Genomic DNA, 23666 nt, shown 5'->3' with positions numbered 1-23666 from the left:
ATAAATACCTCTTTTTATTAATCAGAAATTTAAATGGCTAGACAAGCAGCAATTCACTGAGACTTTATACACTTAACCTGTTCATTTGCTCCCTGATGTGTGACAATCTGGTTTAATAATGCATGTAATTTGATGGTGACAGAATTATCTCACTACTTTATTTACTGCTATCACCAGTTTTTATGCTGATCTGCAAACTTTAATGCTGATGGCACTAATCAAACATCTTACAGAACTCTACATAATTTTTGTATTAATATGTTTACCTCATTCTACCTTTCCCCAAGTGTATCAGTATACACTGCTACACTATTCAAGTTTTGGCTTCACAGAGAATAAAAAAAGCCCAGAAAGTACTGAAAATTTTCACTTTGCTGCTAAATAATTTTACTGAAGAAAAATTGACCTTAAAATAGACCAGTTTCAGTATCAAGTGTTGTTAATAGACAAGTCCCTCACAGAGTTTAGGTGTTACTCCCCATCACAGAGCATTCCACTGAAATTATTTTGAAGGAGGATCCTGAAGAAGTTTTACTCTTTTGGGGTATCACTGTTCACTGTTAATTCCCAGAAACACTCTGAACATTCCCATGAATCTTGCTAATATTAATGCTGGTCCAGATACTATCCAATAACAAGGCATAAGCGTATGATCAACCCTCATGCTGTGCTGTATTGATATCTCTATAATAAGCTGTAGTATGAGCAGTCTTTAAAGGAAGCTCTCCTTTTACATGTTCATACCTAATCATATCTCAGCATTTTCTGAGGAGTACAAAGCTTTAGTTAAATTACTGTAGATATTAAGCTGTCTCCAAATTAAGCTATTTTCTATTTCAGGTGAACAATTATGAACATAAATTGTGTTACTATAAATAAGTGCTTTTATAATAACTGTATGCATTTAGTAAGCAAATTAAAAATCTTACCAATGAGTATTTGATGAAGCTGCTTGGGTGTCAAAGTTAGACTACAGTCTTCCTTCTCTTGGGTAGAAGATGGCATAGCACTAAGCCCACTTGAAATCTGTGAAAAGCACAAGACATCTTCTCAGAGAAGGATCAAAATTCTTACGCTTTTTTACCTGGTAAACACAGTATGTTTACATTACTACTCAAGCACTTAACTTACTTCTTTGATTGAAGATTTAGAACCAATTGCTGCCAATTTTCGAGTAGTTAATAGGCAATTCTCAGGTAAAGGAAGCATTTTGAACTGTAGCTTCTCCTTGTGAAAATCTGTGATTGAGATCTTTGGTGACTGAAGTCCTTCAGCTGGTTTAAGGCCTATATTCACAGGATTATTATAAATATAAAACTGCCTATAGAGGAGGGGGAAAAAAATTATTATGGAAATCTAGAAGCTTGAGCATTCCATTTTCTACACATGAAACTATTGAAGATTTTTAAACATAACAAATAACACTTTAAGCAGGAATATTTCATTATTAAAAAAACCTCAGGTACTGAAAATGCCTTGAAAAAGTCTTTTATTGTATTGTTTAGGCAAGGATTAAGATTTGTGGCAATTGCTTAGCTAAACGAGTTGCAAGCATTATGGCTACCAAAATATAAATATTATATCATGTCTAAAATACCTCTTAAAGAACAATTAAGTTGTAAAGTCAAGCACTTAGAAGTTAGCAAATGCCAAGACTACAAAAGATCCTTTAATTGTATAGGTCTGAGCTGGACCACTTATAGCCTAATTTTCAGAGCAATTAACTTTTGTCGGTCAAAGTTCAACTCCAATCAATCAATTTCACCTGCAACCAAGAGATCTGAAACTTCCAGAGATCTTACACAGAAGTTTCGTATCAAGTATTCAGAAAATTATTACTATGTTTGATAGTAACAGTGAAATTCATCTGATAACTGTGAAATTTTCCTTTCTGTTCTTGCTCCTTGTGCAATATACCTTGAATATATGCATTACAGTCATATAAACAACAGTTCAGCCACTACACAACAGCTATTCCTTTCAAGAACGGCATGCATCATGTGCATGCATAAAAATAAATCCAGCTATGCAGGCATTGTTCAAATCATGATTTATATATACAGAGCAAAGTAAATTGAGATTACAAGAATAATCCACTGGCTTTATTAATTTTTAAATAAAGTGTCTTGCAAATTTAACATTCTTAAGGTATTAATTCTCTTGCTTTAGAGGCTTTACAGGCTTTTTGTTTTAAATAAATCTTTTAAAAGTAGCAGAGCTGTCAGATCTGCTTTTCCACAATTTTTCTCCACAGCATACCAACCAAATACACGAATGCACGAAGTGAGAATTTACTATAAAATAATGCTAGAAGACCAATACAATCCTTTAATCTTATCTGCTTCATTCCACAAATTATATCGTAATTTACATACCGAATCCATCACTTTGGGTGAGCTACACATACTAGTTAAAAATACGTACAATTTACTATATAAAAAGAGAATCCAACACAATCAATGTTATGTTTTTCCTATTAACCATAACCAACTCTTCTTAAAACTTGGCATCTTATTTTAAGCTAATTTTAAGTTTAATTTCAAGTTCCATACCTCTGACCCTACATTTTACCCAGGAAGTGATCTCTAAGTGTCTAAATGAACATTTGAACAAAACAGGTTTTGAATGCATTATAAATGAAGTTCCCTAAACCATAATCATTTCAGCATGGAACAAATTTAGGTGTATGATTTGTGCCACTAAGTTAATTCTTAATCCACACTAATGTATATATACATATTTTTCATATGAGCCTGAAGTATTTATCCTTTAAACAAGTTCTTACCTAGCAGCATCTTTCTGTAAACGACGCCGTCTTAAACTAGAAATGAAGTCTGCATAGTATTGCTTATGTGCTTCTTTTAACAGTCGTTCACAGTCAGTATAAGAAAACTCTGGATCTATATAATTGTATCTCTCTGTCTTTGTGAAAATAGTCCTAAATATTTAAAGAGAATAGTAGTTTCACAACGTGTACAAAATGATTCTGGGTCTTGTTAGAATGAAAAGATATTGATTTTGTTACATATATATTTCATTGCAAACATTCTTTTTATCACAACTGATTATTAATGTTTGACCTTGTAAAGGCAACCATAAAAATGAAATATTGAAACTGTAATAGCTACATTTGTAGTCTCACAGAAGAAAAGCAACTCAAGAAATTTATGTGCAAGAGGCTCAAGGTCGAGTAGAATGCAATGAATTTTAAGGAACATTCAGCCTGAAAAAGTAAAAACAGTAAACTGTCATGTGAGTAACCAATCTTGATCTACTGTACAGTATAAACAAATGTGTGGTTTTAAATATTATATTCGCATAATTTTTACCTGTACTTTTTATTCCTTTCACTAGGCCTAATGCTGGCAGCACGGTCATTAGGAAAAGCTATAAGTGCATCACCCTTACAATTCCTGCTTATCCGGTGAGTATGAATTTGTGTTTGGGTTGATTTAAGTATTGCCACAGGTGCTGTATCAGTGCACTGTCCTGTGCCATCAGCTACAAACTGTCCAGTTGCATTGGAAATCATTGGTGTTATACCTTAAAATTCAAATAAAACATGTTACATACACTTATACTAATACTTTCTAAACAAAATTCAAAGTATCCAAACAATGTTTCTTAATTTATACTGGTTCACCCAGCAGCCCAACAATCAGTCACCCATCCCATTATGTTTTCCTCAGACAAGGGGGAAGGCAGCATTCAGACCATACTAAAAACCAACCACCTTCCCTGGCCTAGATCACAGGCAAACAAATACTAGAGCCCAAATCACTACTATTATGTTCAGCTGTGACACTTTGTCTTGCACATGCACATGACCGAACACTCAGAGCTGCCTCTGTCACAACACTGTCTGCAGTGTCCTAAAGCTTGTTGTAAGGGGCTGCAAATACAGGCATGATTTTTGACAAAAAACTCTCAAGCTATCACAACTAAAAAGAAAGCTCAGATCTTTTTCACTCTAGTTCTAGAAAAGCACATACACATTAAAGAGAAAAATTACGACAGAAACTAGGCCATGTGTTTGCTCACTTCTCCTTACATAAAGATACACACGTTTAAAACAGCACTATAAATAAGTAAATCCATTCTTCAACTGCCCTTTCCTCCCTCACATGTAAAAAAAAGGATACATTAAATTAACATATTGGTTTTACCACGTTAGCCTTACTTTACTCTAAAATGGCTACCAAAAAAAAAAAACCTGTTTTCCAGCCTCCAAACTATAGAAGTGAGTACAACTTCCACTGCCCAGGGAGGCACAGTTTGCAAGAAGCTTCATTCCAGTCTCTTCCCCCCTCCACAGAATATAGAGAGCAAAGTACACATACTCATTCACAGAGACTGGGAGAAAGAGAACAGGAAGATATAGAACCCATCTACATAATCATCTGAAAAAACTCACTTTCCCTCCACACTTCAAGGAAGCTTAAAAGTAAAACACAGGTAAGAGTAGCCTATAGAGTACAGATACCCCTCATAACTTCTTTATAAACCTGCAAACAGGAGCAGAATGGGGACATTAACAGAATAAATGGTAGACAAGAGCATTTAGAAAAGCTGACAAACTCAAATACTACATTGAATCTTTTATCCACAGAAACAAATTTTAGTTGTGTTTTTGAAGCAGAAAAACTGCAGGAGTTCTGGATTTCAACACTAAAATCCAGAAATTTCAAAACTTTAGTTTCTTATCAATATTTGATTGCCATGGACTTGAAATACTTTTCTGAAAGTAGCAAGGATGTCCAGCAGCTTATCAACCATTCTGGTATTTGTAGAAAGAACAGCATTTTATCCTGACTTTCTAATGACTTGCTCTTTTTACTTCCCCACATTGCTCTCTTTGAAAAGAAAGGGTATTGCCTTCCTGTTTTTCATTAGCAACTACATCTTCAAGCAGTCAGTTAAGGAGTATTCAAGCTCCCCTCCTTATCTACACAAAGAAACCAGATGTACCACTGTACAGGACAGTCCCATTGCACTAGTACTAGCTGCAGATGCTATGGCATATTTGATGCTAGAAAAAGCTACGCTTCCCATGACTGGTTTTAAAATCAGGTGACAGGCTTAGTCAAATCTACTGTAAAGTGGTTGGTTGTGGGACACGTTAGGAACACAAGGAACAAATTAGAGACTAATTATTGCATATCCTGAAAGATTATTTATGCTAGCATAGGCTTCATAGGATGGGAAGAGTCAATGGACACGAGACAGGTAGCAGGCTGTATTAACTGTCAAATTCATCTGGCAGTATTAACTTTCAATCAATAAAGAATACCCTGTTATCTTTCCTAACTTCTTTCTGTGCTTTACCCATCTCTCTACTTACAACTCAAACATATTAGCACTGTGTAATGGAATCACTGCCAAAAACTGAAGCATTTATTTTCTGATTTATAGAAGTTAAATAATCATATGATGAAAATTTACACTTTAATAGTTCAATTTTTGTTAAAATATGGTGGAGGGGGTACCATTGTTTTAGCCATTGCTTTATACTCATTCTTATGGGTACATGTCATACAATTAGGCATTCCTGCAACTCCCAAAGAGATATTATTTTTTAAAAACAAACTAAAGATAGTAAAAAATTCTCTTTGAAAATGTTAAAACTTTACTTTTAACACATTTTATCACTTTTCACTTATCTTTTTAGCATCTTACCAGGATTAACTTTGAATAGAATGCGTTTTCGTTTAGATTTGCACAGACCAATAAAGCTCAAATATATTTGGTGAAGGGGTTTTGTTTTCGAAACCTGTAAATCATTTTTCTCTAGTCCTGTACCAATGATATCCACAACTTGCTTCACTTTAAATGTTCCTATTTGATGTGGAAAAAATGAAAATATCACATCCTGGAAAAGAAAAGTCATTATGAGACATATGAGGCAGAAAAGCAAAGAGAAAAGTTTTATGTAATTCTCTGTTTAGTTGAGTCACTTCTCTCCACACTTACTTCTAAGATAGGTGATCTAAACTGGGCTTTTAGAATATGCCAACTGCCACACAGGAATTAGTAATATAAGGAAATATAAAACTGCTACACATTAGAACACCACAAAGTCTCACTTGCTCATTTCTGGGACAAATTGTTCTCTCTTGTATCCTGAGTTACAGGTTTGTGAAATTATAAGTGTCTCCATATTTGACTTAAATTTGGCAAAGTTTCTTCCATTAAAATAGATGTTATGTTACTCGAGTATTTGTGATTTACTGAAATCCTGCAAAAGTTTGAGTATAAATCAATCTTCAAGTCAGTAAAATATAAAAAATTTAAAGCCAGGAAAAACTTGGGTAAAGTTTCTTTAGTACTACAATTATTTTTTCCAAACATAACACTTGTTGCTTCCTGGAGTACAGGAAAGAGCATCAAAAGACCCTAACATAAGGAGAAAAAAAAATATATATGTTTGGCTGATATTAAACGTCATGGCTACTGAAATGAAATTGTTCTGGTTTACTTTCAAGAAATTCCACTGCTGACCACTATACCGTAATCTGCATACCCACATAATCTAATAGAAACAGGTAGTTACCTTTGCAGATTTTTTTTTAATTTTTCCTTTTTCAGGAGAAATATGAAAGTGAGCAGTCTTGCGGAAGCTGAATGTTACTGGAAGGGACTCAGATTCATTTTTGAGTGTGCATAGAACTTGTGTTTGTTCACCCAAGAAACAGTCCATAAACTTAATAACTGGTCCTGGATTAAAAGTTAACATGACAGGAAGCCCAGAACCTGTCAAAGCTAACTCCGTGTGATGAGGATGATTCACTGCATTAGACAAACAAAAAAAAAAAAAAAGAAACAAAGCAAAAAACCTTACACACCTATTAGCTTACAAAAAAAAAAAAAAAAGTTGTACTGTAGTTGTATGGTTGCAGAAACAAAATACTATAATACAATATGATTTATAATGCAATTTTCTATAAATTTAAAACAGACATGCTTACTTCTAATGGCTGTCAGATAACGTACTCTCTCATTAAGGAAGTTGAGAGTGATCAAATATTCACTTGAAAATGCACACAACTGGTATTACCAAAGTGCTGATGACTTGCAAATGGCTGGGGGTTGGGTTTTTTTTATGTCCTCTAAATATTTACATTTATAATTAAGTTCTAGGTGTTCATTATCAGCAGGTGTATGCATGACATGCATGATTCCCTCCTTCTTACTATTCACTGTTCAAAGAGGTTTTGGTGCTAAAGCATTAAAGATGTAAGTTACAATAATTTACTTATATAAATAAAATAAACATGGGTTTCCCATAAAACTGCTAAGAAGATGAAGAAATTTTAAAAAATCAAGATATACAGTTTTATCATCCATATATACCTATCTGATGGTGATTATACATTTCTGATAACATACTTGTGATTGCTGTGGCCCCATCAAGGGCCTGCAGGTAGCCATCTTTACTCCCAACAGCTTCAAATCTCAGAAACAGTACGTAATCTTGTTTCCGTGATGAGTCTTTCACTCCAAAGTCCCTTTTAAATTTTCTGTAGGTGTCACAATCTCTAATTACAAGATGGGGGAAAAAAAAAAAAAACAAACCACTAAACCCCAATCCACAAAAAAATCAAGGCTTATTTTTCATCATCCAGTCTGGCTTCTTTGCTGTTGGTTACAGCTTGAAAAAATGATCTTTATACTTCCTTTCAGAAAATGGAACAGTAACATATTTAAGCTCAACAATATCTGTAGGCTTATTATACTAATCATTTGATATCTTTTCTAGTCTACGACAGTTTTCTAAACTAATATTACATGCATAATAATCACTTAGAGTTTAAATAAGGGAAAATGGCAAGAGCGCATTTTCTTTTTCTTTTCCTTATCTGAAGAAATGTTCCTTTATGCTTACTTTTTTTTTTTAATGGAATGAAAGCTCTCCAAAATATTTCAGTCTCTTGGTGATGAAATATATATATTCTTTCATAATGCTGTATATACTATATCTTTATGAAATAAATCTGCAGTCGTTAAAAAGGCACTTAATTTGACACTGTAGAACTCTCTCAACAATCTTTAGAGATTCAACGTATTTAATGGGAGCTGCAATTAGTTCTCTTGGCAAAATCTGAAGAAATTCTTGTTCTTGCAAAACAAGCTTAACCAATTCTTTGTTCAAATACATCCTTAATGTATTACAAAACAACTCCCAGAAAATTACTTCAGACTTTGCTTTCTCATTTGTAGTATCATGCCAAGCAATTTCTTTTAACATACATAAATACATAAGAAGTCATTCAGAAAAAAATTTGCAGACACATTAACTTAAAATTATTTTCTCTAACACAGGTCTTTACAGAATAGGTTAGACCAATCAGCTTGTGTGTGTGTGTCTAATTTGGACCACTCACTCACTTAGGACTAAAGCACAATGTAACCAAAGATTTCTCATAAGGTAGCAAGGTTCCTTGATTGGGAATGCACAAGATCAAGGTGGAAACATCTACATCTCCTGTTCTATTGTTGAGGCTTAAGTCTTGTAAAACAGCATCTGTACTCCTTTGAAGATCAGTCCCCTAAAAAATAATGAAAATGTGGAATAGTTCAGCCTGTTCTGCTTCCCCTTTTGTGTTTGGACACATACATTTTCATAGTTTTCACAACAAGTAGAAAGACATAACTTAAGTAATAGCACTGACGTAGTTACATCTCACATGGCTAATTAACCAATTTTTAAACATCAATTTCATGTCAATGTTTTGAATTCCCTTTTTTAAAGGTGATGCTCAGTCAGATGATTTCACTGTCAGAGAAAAACAAGTGAAACTACAGATGCTTAACATGTTAGAATACCAAAAAATATTTTGATAACTCCTACTAAATGATAGGAAATCCAGTAGGTCAAGAAAAACCACTCAAAAAAAAACCAAAACAAAACAAAAAAACCCCATACCCAGGAAACCTTCTTAACATTGTTAAGGTTAAGATATCACATAGTGAAACAGAAATATCTGAAAAACTTAACTCCAAGTTTAAATTATAGTAAAAAACTTGTTGGTTGGCCAGAAGTTTCAGAAAGCCTATTGATCAGGAAATAGTATAACGTAGTAAACACTACTAAAGACGAATGTTGAGAAACAAAAAATGAAAAAGCAGAAATTAAAACATGTTTTCAACTAGAATAAAAACCAGAACAGCTTCTTACCATCTCTCCTCCAATGGCACTGTCTTCCAGTACTGCTACCCAGTCCATACGCTCAGGACTTTCGTTGTATAAAGATATTTGTTCAGTCTTTGAAGAACCAAAGTAAAGTGGTCCAAAGTTTATGCATTCCAATACATTTCCACAAGACACTCCTAGAACTTTAAGAACTTGTTCAACCACAACAGCCTTGATCCATACTTCAGTGCAGCCATGACCTTCCAACTCCACTCTGTCAATAAGAGTAGCAAGCAGCAATAGTTAATGTAGAAAAGTGTTAGAAATAATAAGTTTGGTTTATATTAGAATTTATGCAAAACTGAACCAAATCTTTGGCTTTCCATAGATAAACTTGGGGGGGGGAGGGAGGGGAAGAGAAGGGAAGGGGAAGAGAGTGTACTTGACCATGTGATACCTAACAGGAATATTACCTAACAGGAAGAATCACACATTACATGGTAGAGTCTTGGGGAGATTTTTGAGTTTTTCCTCTTTTTTAATGTTTGAAACAATAGGAATGACATATCAAAAGAATCAGGTGATACATTGCTCTTATTTCTGAGAATTTTTGTATCTAGATACCAATTTTTGCATATACTTAGTAATTTTCTCTTAGACAGCTGGAGCTAGAAGTTCACCTAAATCACAGAATGTTAGGGGTTGGAAGGGACCTCTGGAGATCATCCAGTCCAACCCCCGTGCCAGAGCAGGACCAATCTAAGGCAGGTTACACAGGAACGCATCCAGATGGGTCTTGAAAGTCTCCAGAGAAGGAGACTCCACAACCTCTCTGCGGAGTTTGTTCCAGTGCTCTGTAACCCTTATGGTAAAGAAGTTCTTCCTCATGTTGAGGTTGAACTTCCTGTGCTCTAGCTTGCATTCATTGCCCCTTGTCCTATTGCAGGGCACAAGTGAAAAGAGGTTGCCCCTTTTCTCTTGACACCCAGCCCTCAAATAATTATACACATTAATCAGATCCCCTCTCAGTCTTCTCTTCTTCAGACTAAAAAGCTCCAGTTCTCTCAATCTTTCCTCATAAGGCAGGTGTTCCAGTCCCTTAATCATCCTCATAGCCCTCTGTTGGACTCTCTCCAGTAGATCTCTGTCCCTCTTGAACTGGGGAGCCCAGAACTGAACGCAATACTCCAGGTGAGGTCTCACCAGGGTAGAGTAGAGGGGGAGGAGGACCTCCCTCAATCTGCTAGACATACTTATCTTAATGCACCCCAGGATACCATTGGTCTTCTTGGCCACAAGGGCACATTGCTGTCCCATGGATAACTTCTTGTCCACCAGGACTCCAAGGTCCTTCTCCACGGAGCTGCTCTCTAGCAGATCGCCTCCTAACCTGTACTGGTGCATTTTATTACTCCTTCCCAGGTGCAGGACTCTGCACTTATTCTTGTTGAACCTCATTAGGTTCCTCTTTGCCCAGCTCTCCAGTCTGTCCAAATCACGCTGAATGGCCGCACAGCCTTCAGGTGTATCAGCCAAACCTCCCAGCTTCGTATCATCAGCAAACTTGCTGAGAAGACACTCTGTCCCTTCATCAAGGTCATTGATGAAGATGTTGAACAGGACTGCACCCAGCACTGATCCCTGGGGGACTCCACTAGTTACAGGTCTACAGGTGGACTTGGCACCATTGATTACCACCCTTTGGGCTCTATTGTGTAGCCAGTTCTTAATCGATCTCACTGTCTGTTCTTCTACCTCACACTTCCTGAGTTTGCTCACGACAATGTCATGGGAAACTGTGTCAAACACCTTGCTAAGGTCAAGGTAGACTACATCCACTGGTCTCCCTGCATCTACCCATTCAATCACGACATCATAGAATGCTATCAGGTTAGTCAAGCATGATTTCCCCTTGGTAAATCCATGCTGACTACTCTTGATAACCTTCTTCTCTTCCATGTGCTTAGAGATGACCTCCAAAATGAGCCGCTCCATCATTTTTCCAGGGATGGAGGTGAGGCTGACTGGTCTGTAGTTTGCTGGATCTTCCTTCTTGCCTTTTTTGAAGACTGGAGTGACATTGGCTTTCCTCCAGTCCTCAGGCACCTCTCCTGTTTGCCATGATCTTTCGAAAACGATGGAGAGTGGTAGAGCAACAACATCAGCCAGTTCTCTCTACACTCTTGGGTGCATCTCATCGGGGCCCATGGACTTGTGTGTATTCAATTTCCGTAACTGATCACTAACCCAGTCTTCACTGACTAGTGGAGAGTCTTCCCTCCTCCAGGCTTCCTCTCCTACATCCAGGGTCTGGAGATCACAAGGGCTGGTCTTAGGATTAAAGACCGAAGCAAAGAAGGTATTCAGCAACTCTGCCTTCTCTTGCACCCTTGGTTATATTAGGGCTACTGCCTCATTTAGCAGAGGGCCCACACTTTCCCTGTTCTTCCTTTTGCTACTGATATATTTGAAGAAGTCCTTTTTGTTCTCTTTTACTTCCTTCGCCAGTTTTAGTTACCACAAAACACCAAAGGACCATACAGATATTGTACAAATCTTTATTTGAATTCTCCTGGAAGAAAGCTTATTCATTCTTGTTGCACAAAAGAATCAAATTTACTAATATAAAACTTATTGTTCTAGTATAGTCAGCTATCCTTTTGAATAGCCTCTGAGCTGAAAAAAATAAAATAAAAAAATCTTTGTTTTTAATAGTCACACATATAACTACACAAGGGATCTTGGAGAGGATCTCAAACTGTCTACATTATCTTTCAGCTTCTGAAGCATGATTATGGGTTTCTCTAAGAGAGAAAAGAAATCTCAAAAAAATATAAGAGTAGATTCCTCTGAAAAGGATTTTGCTTATATATAGAGCAAAATGCTTAGAGGACAAGGCAAATGGAAATAACCACGTTGTTTCCACCAAAACTGTACTATTTCTTAAAGTCAAATTCCTGACAAATACCCATTGGAAAACTTTCAGTATTACCCTACTTGTTTAAATATATATATATACACACACATGTATACACATATATATTTGTGCAAGGCTTGACAAGGAAACTTAAGATTTCATTTAGTCTAAACGATATAGCAATGACTACTAAGAAACACCAAATTCACTGACAGAGTTATGCCCAATTTAAGGCAGGGAATGGGTGAAAGATGAAATCTGAGCTCTGTGTACCTATGTGCTTTCAGTTTTATAGATAAACTGTCTACTGGACTGCAGGAGACAGCAGCCGTTTAAGCAAGATGGGTTGTAGAAAACAGTGGTGGTAGCCTGGACAGAAAAAGAAAGGCAGAAAGCATGACACTTTGCAACCAAAGGGTTCAAACTCAGTAACCAAGGAAAATATGATATGAAGGAGGATATAACTGTGAGGCAAAATACAGATATTGTTTTCCCCGTCACTCTAATAGAATTTTTCTCCTTACACTTCATTTCCTTTTCCCACAAAAAGCAAGAACTGGAAGAACTGAACTTTAAGTCATATATCTTAATAATTTAAAAACAAAACAGGAAATACAGTCCCCCCAGAAAAACGCAACCACATCCTATGCACTATTATCAGAAAATAGGATTGAAAAGGACTTTCCAGATTGGTCAACTTCCCAATTCTGCCTTTTCCTGAAAAGTCTATATTCACCATTTGGAGAGAGACAAGGTAGGCATTTAAAAACTGGTTATTCTTAAAAGAGTTAGTTGTTGCAAATACATTTAAAATAAGACACACCAAAGGACATCATAATGTTTCTGAGACTCCTGAAAGATATGGAGCCAAAAGAAAAACAGCGAAGTTACAGAAGCTAAAAAAAGTAAGGAGCATGGGATGTGTAGAAAGGTGAAAGATACAAAAGCTCTTGGTTAGTTGTATACCGAGAGCTGTGCAAGCATCCCATATCGTTACGACTTGTGAGAGATCTTTAACAACACAGCCAGGTACACAATTTATGCATCACTTCTGTGGAAATAATATAATCTTCAAATCAATTTAATAAAAATAAATGTGGAAGACAGCAACTGACACCTAGGAGCTTAACTTTTTCAGATAAACATTCATAATAAAGACTAGAATTAATAACAGACAAAAATGTAATTTATAGAGCTGGATTTCTTTAGTCATACACTCACTTTATCACTTCTTCGATGATTCTGGGTACATCTGTGCAGATATCGACTTTAACCGTCTTTATAGATTTTGGGTCTACCTCTCCACTGGTAGGTTCTATGTTAAGCAGGACAACCCCATCATATGATATTTTAAATGTACCTAAAATAAACAGAATATTACACAACAAAGTCACAGATTTATAGTCTTCTATTACACATTTAGAGTTACAAAACACATAATGCAGATATTCACAAGCAGTACATTTTCCTATGAAAACAGGAAACGTAGAGTTAATCTTTTTCAAAACTATTTCTAACACAGAGTAGATCATTATTTCCAGGGTTTCTTTAAATATTACACCCACATGTCCAATGCCACTTTGCAAGCTGTGATTGTAACAGAAAAGTTAGTCACTTTTGTTTGGAATGTGAGTATCTATCTCATAAATCAGCTGTAAGTAATATTTTGTAAGTTATGAGTTGTTTTATACACAGCTCTAGGCAGCTACTGTAGCCAGAAAGTTAAGTGCATATTGCAGGTAACAATGGTTTTCATGATCTGGTATGTACATAACACAACTTATTCCAGAAGAGAACAGTGAATATTTCTAGGATATAAAAATATTTTTTTAAACATGAAAAAATTATTAAATGTGTATTTAACCAGCAGCACTAATTACTTGTCATTATATCATAAATAGCAAGAAATTGTTTCAAATGTTGTAAAAAAAAAAAATACACTGTTTCATCTCAGATAACAAATAATCTCTGATGTGAGATCAGAAGCAGGAACAAAGTTTTATACACGAGATGACACGTGAAGTGCAATCCTTGAGTCACAGGCCAGCATACAGCACTTCCTGTTGACACAGTTTACGTCCTGCCTGTTAGTGTGACCTGCCAGATTACGATTTACAGAGCCTACAGAAACACAGATTCAGCAGCTCTTCCTTTGTCTGCCCTCAATATATTCTTCACTAACCACCACTTTCATTCTAATTTTGCCTGTGTCCAGTCCTGCAAAACTCCATCATGCAGCCTGTATGCATCATGCAACAGACTTTATAACCAGAAACAGTTCCTATACAACATGAGAAATTTCACATCATGCAAATTAGTTGTATATGTAGTGTAGGTTATCTCATTTTCTTTATCTAATCATGATTCCTCAAACAAAGAAGGTAGTATGTACGAGTTAGAGCTAAATATATAAACTACATACTACATCTTTTAAGTTGAGCTGGCTAGGGAAAAAAAGTTTTCCTCTGCTTTTTGGAAAAAAAAATAAAAATAAAATAGAATCTGTTGTAACTAGACAGCCATTGGAATTTTTTTTTTTTTTTTAATATTGCAACCTGTCCCCATGTTTCTAAAACAATGTATTTTCTGTTGGTACTATATTTCTTGTGCAAATCTATGAAGTGTTCACACAACCTTAGCCTAATGCAAGTAAAGATTTGTGATATAATAAACAGCTGTACAAGTGAGGAACAAAAATAATTAACTGCCTTAAATTTGTGGTTTGAAACTCAGCACAGTTGCCACCCTACTTCTGAATAAAGTGTCTGCAGCTTTGTCCAGCAGAAAAGGCAGTCAAATAGGTTACTTGGATCATATAAACACTCTTACGCTCCATTCTCCATGTTGCTTATACTCCTTGGAAGGGTCCCTGACAGAAGTTGAAGGATGTGCACGTTTTGAAAGCTGAATGATTTCAAAAGCTACGGCAGTAAGATAAAAAACCTCTCATTATCTTCTGGTAACAAATATGGTTCAATTCCCATATGAGAGGACTTTAGCTCTGAAAGTACAGGGAGCTTTTAGTCGTTTGTTTGTTCTAACAGACAGCTATTGGAACCACAGAATCACAAAGAAAACAAAGCAAGAGCAGACATGATTTGCTACTATTTCTTTTGGGCATAGCAAGGCAATGAGCAACTGTTATTTCTACATCTTTCAGGTGGGACTCTAGAGAACTCCTGAAATTTGGCAAAGTTCTAAATTAATTTTCTTCCCTAAGCGGAAACATAGTACTGTCCACAGAAGCAACAGGCCATTTATAGAACCTTTAGCTACAATACTCATAATCTGCATAACCCAGAACTACAGTTAATTTCTACTTGGCCACTGAAGTGTTAGCTTGCATAAAAGTACATTTTCCAGAAAAATAAAATATTTGTATAATTTAATGCATACTAAACATTTACCTGAAGATGATCCATGGTTAGCAATACTAATTTCTTTACTAATAATTTTACTGTCTGCAATCACCGCACCAAAATTAATCTCTGACTCTATTTCCAGACAACAGCATGGAATTAATCTGCAGAAAAAAAAGACATGGTTATATTTTCCCAAAACTGGAAAATACTTTTGCATTTTAAAGAAATTTGATTAAGCATTCCATTGGAAAAGAGCTCTCCTTTTCTCCTAGTTCTCCTACCAATGTTTATGCAACTCACTTCAGCAGTGCAACGTACACAGGAAAGATATAAAAAAGATCTAGCTATCTATCAAGCTGTTTACTTTAATAACTAACTACTGTAACTTTAAAATAATATAGCTTTAAACAATTAGTCGAAATGGAATGTATACATTTCTATTTGATTTTAAATACTTCATTATAGTATAAAGAACTTTAAATAAAACAATCTTGCATTAGTTGCATCACAAAATAAGACCAAAGTTAACATTCATTTTATCTTATTATCAGCTTGAAAAGACTGTAAAAACTTCACATGTTCCAAGTATTCGGACATTCTTCCAAGAAGCTTTGCTGGAAAAATGAAACACAGGTGTCTCTCCTCTTGAGGTCCAAATATATCACTTCCCAAGTAGACAGGAATAAGCATAAATTCTAACTGCAATGAGATTTTCTAATAGATATAGGCCTATGCAAAAAGGGAGATAGTAAAGTTAAAGGTTTGGGGGTTTGTTTTTTTAATACTGGGTGGGGTTTGGTTTGCTGGTTTGGTTGGGTTTTTTTATGAAGATAGCATTTACACCTGGAAATTACTAATTTCAAATGTTTTCTTAATTTTTAAAATTAATTCTTAATTATTATATTTCCAAAAAAAAAGAGTTTGGATGCAGAGTTTCAGTTAATAAATTTAAAAAAAAAAAACCACACACACACACACAAAAAAAAAAAAAAAAAAAAAAAAGAAACAACCGTAACTGGCTTGTTTGAAACACATTCCCAAACCTTGAGTATAAGTATTTTCTATGACAATCAAATATTTACATAATTAAATCACTACACTTTTATTACTAAGCACGTCATGAGTCCATGGCGCTGTAGAGATTAAGCTAAGAATGTTGTTTGGTTTCCAAAACATATCAAATACTTGAGCCACAATTCAATATGATTAACCACTGGATCTAGTCTCATGAGCCAGGCAAATACGTAACAGCTATTTTACTTGCAAACTAAACAACTGTGATATTAACGTCACTAGAGCACAATAGAAGTAAAATTCTCTTGGTGGCACTTTTTCCCAAATAAATAGTTACAAAAATAAGTGGAGTGTTACTGCAGTTTAATGTTGTATGGGAAACTAACCTTTCCTACACTCTCTGTGAATCTCATCCCAGACTAAAGATTATCTTGAAATGAACAGTAGATGTGATTGAATAAATCACACAAATTGTTGGCAAAAAGGTCCCAACATGTTTTTTTCTTTTCACACTTTTTTCCTAAACCACCAGTGAACTTTCCTTTCAATAAAATTCTATGGACAAAACATGCAGACCCACAATTTCTACAAATTCATAGTGAATTAGATGTATAGGTACATATCACCCTGTAACCCATACAGAAACAAAAGCTGAAAAAAAATATAATTTCAAAAAAATAAGACTATAAATAAGCTACCAGGTAAGGGAGAAGTAGCAGACATCTAAAGAGGCCAGTCCCAATAATACCATCAACTTCCAAATATTTCTTATACAATAACACATTATCTTGGATTACATTTATGAATTTTCTGAACTTGCTCTGACATGCTTTAAAATAAAAAAATTCTGTTTTGCAGATGTACAACTCTTCAAAGGTACCGCCAGTACACAATCTGAACAACATTCACTGGAAAAAATAAAAATAAACACTATATTTGAGCTGGCCAAAAATCAGAATTTGTTGCTGATAAGGAATTTTGTTTGTGTGTCACAAAAATATATAGCAATTTGATGTAAATCTAAGTATAGCCTTAACAATTTTTTAAATAATTTATTTAAGTTCTTGATGTTTTAAGAAAAGTAGCATTAGTGTTTAGTACATTATTATCGATATTATTTCTACTGATGTATGTTATTAAAAATGTAAAAAAAATACACAAACTTTTACATAGGAATTAAATCAGAATTAAATAAATTCAGGGTTTGGGGGGGAAAGTCCCCAAAAACAGAACATTGCAAATATTTCCCTGAAAATATTTACGGGTTATTGAATCAAATTAAACATTTTTGTGGGCACTTCATAGTGACAATGCAGTTTTTATCAAAAAAATCTTTTGACTAGTATTTCTCAACCAGTGTTACACTACGTACATTATTTTCTCAAAATGATTAATGATTCATTTTACACTATGTTTGTATAGAAAAATATATTATGTATTTAGATGATATTCAATTAGTGCACTGAGGTGTCACTATCTATAAACAACAGACATGCATGACAAAATACATTTGGGAAAAGACCAATTAAAAAGAGAGTCATAAAGTATATTGCTTTTTTTCCAAACAAAAAAAAAAAATTTATTATAGCCTGTCAATTTTTTTCCCTGCAAAAGCCAGTTAAACATGAAGATTTCAAATACTTAACAATCTACTAGAAGTCCTTTCCAGAAAGGAATCACCAGTAGCATTATCATCCTATGTGGTCTTAACTCCACAACGTTACCCTAAAAACAATTTTCAAAAAATTAAATTAGAAAAATTAAAAAGTAAACACAAAACCAAAAAGTAAAAAAAGAAATTAAAAAAATAAAAAATGAAAAATTAAAATTTAAAAATTTAAAAATTAAAAATTAAAAAAATATAAAGTGCTTCCTAATCACTTTTTTCTTCTAGGAAAATATATGTTGGGAGAACATATTTAGAGACAGCTAATTTTAATAGTAAAGTGATCATATTGTATTACTAGGTTCTGTATTACCCTATGAAAAGTCACCCCTGTCTTTCAGTCAAAGAAAAACAATGCTCTTATAGCTTTCTTTAATTAACTTTAGAGAAATTTAAATGGAAAACCCTAAATGTTTAATATTGTGTTCTAAGAAAATAAGAGCTTACAAACACCGCAGAAAAAACAACTAATTGAAATTGTTATTTCCAAGTCTTATGATGGTAGATAGTCTTTTGCTAAAAAGAGGCAAAATTAACAACTGGAAAAGTCCACGTCAGACTTAACTATTTGTGTCCTACATTAACAAAAGTATAACACTAAAAAAAAAAAATACCACAAATTTTAAGATGAAACAAGGAAAAGCAAACTAGTGAAAGAGAGCATTACATAAGAGATCGATGCAACATAGGAATAAGTATTGCTTATCTGAAGGAAAAACCTCACATATTTCAGGCTAGCATGAGACGTTTGTGGGACTGCTTGATTTTTAAAAACAATCCATATACTGACTAATCTCCATGGAAATTCCTTTCTGTCTGTACATGTTATTTGCAATGTTAAGATTTTCATAAAAACTATGATTTACAATAGTTTATGGACTTCATCTGTCCTAATTCAGGCATCTGAAAGCTGGACCGGTAAACAGAAGTTTGTCATTCTAATATCTCTTTATAGACAAAGGACAGAAAGGTACTCCAGAGCAATTTCCCCTCATCCTCAGATAACCACCTAGTCTAAGTCGGATAAACTATATTTAGAAGCTTACTTTTTCCAAGCAATATACGATATATACAAGACATATATCCGTATACACACACATAGATAGGCACACACAATCACATACGGATTGATGAAAGTGATCCTTGAATGCGTGAACTTATTCTAAAACACACACCACATTTTTAGAATTAGGCAACATATGTTTCACTATAATCCAGTTTTGCAAATTTGGACAATTACTATAAAATCTTTTATAGAAGTGGTTCAGTAAGGAAGGAAGACATTAAGAGTAGATGTTAACTTGTCTGATGTTGATACAGGATTAGAAGTTATCAACGTTATCTCAACCAACTTAGAATAAAGCAAAAACAAAAACCCAAACTCTCTCCAGGATCTTAGAGGGACATCACCCCAGCTAACTTCTTACCTGTGTGCTGCTCTGAAAAAAAAAAAAAAAAGAAAAAAAAAAAATCTTGCTTTTGTAAAGAAACTTACTATTTGTTTTCAATGCAATTGACAGATTAATTACATAACCATGTGACACCTGTTTGCAAACTTTCCATAAGATTAAACTGCAAATAGTAACAGCATATGAACTTTTGACCATCATACCCAAGCACGGGGATTTCAACTATGTCATCTTCTATTAAAAGAAGTAGTCTATCTCGAAGTTCTTCTTCACTCTCAGGATAATATTCCACAAAAGCTGTAACTTGAAGCCCAGACACAACAGGTTTTTCTGGATTTTTCACAATCAATTTAAACTGCAATTTAAAAAAAAAAAAAAAATTGTTAACATTGTTAAACACTTCTAGATTTAAAAACATATATATGTGGTAATTTTCAGAAGAATACGCAGATTGATTTAAAATTCACAAGCAACTTCAAAATATGTAGGATTTTATAAAATTTCTCGTCCTATTTACTGAAGTCCAGACTTTTTACAGTAAAACAGAAAGACAGAATGAATAGTAACCCATCAAATTACACGGAAGAACTGGTTTAGCAAAATATCATTTCTAGTCTTTCCAAGAGAGCTCTAGCTTTTCGTACTGTTGCCATAAACCTTCTGAACCAACACAAAATTAAGTCAGCTACTACTCAGTGCAGAATCTTTCTAGTACCTGAGAAAGTAACAAGGATTAAGTCTCAGTCCAAAGCAGCAAAAAAAGGAGACAGCATAAGAGTTTTCCCTAGGTCTGACCGACATTCAGTTGACGTCAACAGGAAGTCTCACTGTACATTGAAAATCTGCTTGAAAGGCCCACGGCACCTCCAATTTGGGGGGTCAAATGAAAGAAAAAAAAAAAAAACCACAAAAAAAACAGAAGCAGCTGACAGAAAGCACCTTTATACTTTCTCTCAAAAAAATTCTGTGACTTGTTGTTTTCTGTAAGCATCTACTTATATCTAACACCCTCTGCACATCTTTCCATGAACAGAATACACAAGTAACCTACTAGCATGTAGTGGGATATCCAGCAGTTCCCATGTTCCTGGGAAAGCCTCACAGCAAGGTCTAGAGCTTCTCTGGTGTTTCAGTCTCCTTACAATTCACATCACTCCATGCACAATAGGCTCTGCTCATATGTCCAGTTTAATTAATGGTTATTTCTGAAAGAGAGTCATCCTAGTATTCTTTAAGTTTTCTATTCTAGTTTCTGTTCCAAATGTGCAAACATATAGTTTACTACCTGTTGATTCCATTGTCTGAGCATCGCCTCCTGTTCCTTTAAGATTTTCCTAGCAGTATAAGCACTAAGCTAAAGGAAATTTGTTATGTAATATGCATTGTGATTACGGGCTTGATTTTGAAAGAGTAGTCATGGTTTAATTTTGAAGTGTGTGAAATTTCTCTCTTCTACAAAGAGAATTAAACAGCCATGCATATTCATTCTATACAAGGGCAAATGAATATATTGTACAAAGAACTTTCAATGAAACCTATGGAAAACTGCTTTGTGAGCTAAATTCCTTGAAAGGCATTTCTTGGCTATGCACTATGACAGCTCAAGGAAGGTTATTTTTCAGTTCTCGTACTCTATGAATGTAACATCACAGAAAATTTACAGATGAGTCATACACTTCAAAGCTATGTAATCACAGATAGCAGCGTAAGGTCTGGGAATGAGAAAGGGCAACACAACAGACCTTTCTGGAACCGAGCACATGAAATGGAATCTTGACATTTGTCATATTGGTCATCTCATGCACAATAGCATTAAAATACTTGGCAAAAGGCATGAGATGCTCACAGAGGTAAAAACTCATAAGTTATGATTGAGTAACCTTTTCTCTTTTCTAAAACCGACTCTGCCTTTCCACTTCTGGAGCACACGAAAAATTGATAAGTCTGATGAAAACTAACAAAACAGAATAAGCACACCCCTACCAAATCAAGCACTCTCAACAGTTGCTAGCTTGTTCCAAAATTCTTCAGTTACAATGTAATAAAAATCAAGCTATGTCATGCAAATTAGCAAATTTTAGGGGGGAATAAAATGCATACACAGTCTTGGCCACTCTTGCCCTCAAAAAGAAAGGCTGACTACTCAGTGAAATTATCCAAGGTACTTCAATTGTTTGACAATAATTTTGATGACTAACCCGGAATATACTTATTCATAGTTCAAGTTGCTGTGAATACAAAGCAACATCAGCTTCTGTTCAATCCCCAATGCCAGTTCAACCCTTTTGATCTTTATTTTAATGTAATTAATAGATAATAAACTAGCTAGATGAAAGACCAATATAAAACTACTAACCACACCTGGGTTTTGCTGGGCCCACATAGGTTACAAGTCCAGGGCTAAACTGGTTAGAATTGTAAAGATGCATTTGTCTTTAAAAAGTCTGGCTATGCAACGACTTTTTGAGAACTAATGAGATGCTATTAACAGTAATCATATTATCCTGAGAAAAGATCGGAAAACTCTCTTTTCTGAGAAAGCTCTCCACAAGCAAGCACCACAAATGGACTACTCCACTAGAAAAACTTAGAAGAATATGATGCAGAAATAAGGAAACAATTTCAAAAGTTGTGCCTGCCCTTCAGCTGACCTGAAACACTTCACAAATTTGGTGTTCACACCATAGCAAAGTGATCCATGTCTACATAACTCTCCTGTAATAATAAGGAACTCACGGGCTTCTTGAGGGATAAAATTTCTGGAGACTGCAAAGCCAGCCAACAAAGCTAAGCAGGATTTGTTACCAACAAAGGACTTGATGTAGTGAGACATACAAGAAAGCTAATTTACTTTTACTGAAACTGTGGATTTAACAAACAAAGCAGCTCTCTTCAAATTCCTCACAACCGCAGGAAAATATAGAACTGTGAAGGCTGGAGTCAATTCCATTCTGACATACAGGCTTCAAATGACCAGCCTCATTTGAAGCACTATACAAGAACATTTTTAAAGTATCATAGAAATAACACCTACACATTTTCACTAGAAACAGATAAACCAGGACACTGGCTCCCTCTTTCCAAACTGCCACACAAGAGGCAGTTCAGACAACTCTGGCTCCAAGAATTGCCTCTTATTCTTTCCAGTTTATCCAGTTATTCAACTATTTTAAATTAATTTCCAATTCACTGGCAAATTCCAGTCAGTCTCAAAAGCTGCTCAGGCATCCATGGTAGCATTTTCCATTTGCGGTGGCTCAACGCAGACAAAGCATTTACACCTGCCCAAGCAGCCTCTTACACAGGACCCACCTAGCTGGGCAAACCTCTGGGCAGATGTGCCCCCTCAAAACTGCAGAAAATAAAAGCGGCACCACGAGACACCCTTTCCCCCTGCCAATGTTCGGCGCCCCGAGGAGGGCCCGGCAAGCGCGAGGCGAGTGGGCTGCGTACTAGCTCCTCAGGGCAAGCCCGGGCGGGGAGGACATACAGACCCACGGGACTCGGGCAGGGTGGGGTGGGGTGTTCTCACGAGGCACTACCGTTATTCACGCACGCTGGAGTGGTGCGAGGTGCTGTACAAACACACCAGAGCCGACAGCTGACTTGCAGAGAGGAGCAGGCCTCGGCGCCGTTACCCACCCCCGCCCGGGCCCGGGGGGCGGGGCAGACACTCCCCGCCGCTTACCATCCCCGGCCACCCCTCACCTGGGGCCGGTGCGGCGGCAGCAGCTGGAGACGACAGCATTCCCGCCGCCGGTTCTGGATGCTGAGAGCGGCGCGGTAGCGGCCCCCCGGCACCGAGTCCCTGAAGCACAGTTCGGCCGGGGAGATGCGCACCCCGGCCACGTCCCGCCACCCGCCCGCCATGGCCGCCGCCTCAGCCACGCGGCCAGCGCGGCCTGGAAACGGTCGCTTCGCAACGGACGCAGGACGCCGATTGGAAACAAAAGAGCGGCGCTTCCAAACCCACCAATCGGAAGAGGAAAGACGAGGTGGAGGGGCGGGGCGAGCGGCCCAGCCCGGCCCGGCGGTGGCAGCGGAGCAGGCGGGGTCTGGGCGCCCCCGGCCCGCGGTGTCGTTGCCCAAAGGAAGGGATTATTAGCCTGAAACTGTGGCTTTTCCTTGTGGTCTTCCCAGGCATGCAGCCAGAGTCTGCTCTGCTATG

General features: G+C 36.1%; 1 protein-coding gene across 1 annotated transcript in view; it reads right to left on the bottom strand.

The window, feature by feature from the left end:
- CFAP47 (cilia and flagella associated protein 47) overlaps window positions 1-23368 on the bottom strand; it is a 356696-nt gene extending 333328 nt beyond the window's left edge. The window contains exons 1-13 of the mRNA XM_068422067.1: window positions 23207-23368; window positions 19702-19853; window positions 15455-15570; window positions 13269-13407; window positions 9176-9404; window positions 8386-8546; window positions 7387-7517; window positions 6551-6786; window positions 5677-5869; window positions 3330-3543; window positions 2786-2938; window positions 1132-1321; window positions 930-1026 (exon numbers count right to left, since the gene is read on the bottom strand). Coding sequence (XP_068278168.1) covers window positions 930-1026; window positions 1132-1321; window positions 2786-2938; window positions 3330-3543; window positions 5677-5869; window positions 6551-6786; window positions 7387-7517; window positions 8386-8546; window positions 9176-9404; window positions 13269-13407; window positions 15455-15570; window positions 19702-19853; window positions 23207-23368 — 2173 coding nt within the window. The remainder of the gene's footprint in view (window positions 1-929; window positions 1027-1131; window positions 1322-2785; window positions 2939-3329; window positions 3544-5676; window positions 5870-6550; window positions 6787-7386; window positions 7518-8385; window positions 8547-9175; window positions 9405-13268; window positions 13408-15454; window positions 15571-19701; window positions 19854-23206) is intronic.
- Between the last annotated feature and the right edge of the window lie 298 nt (window positions 23369-23666).

This window comes from Nyctibius grandis, chromosome 2, assembly GCF_013368605.1.
Source record: "Nyctibius grandis isolate bNycGra1 chromosome 2, bNycGra1.pri, whole genome shotgun sequence".
In the NCBI taxonomy this organism is placed as follows: Eukaryota; Metazoa; Chordata; class Aves; order Nyctibiiformes; family Nyctibiidae; genus Nyctibius; species Nyctibius grandis.
This window is presented reverse-complemented; position numbering and strand designations above follow the sequence as displayed.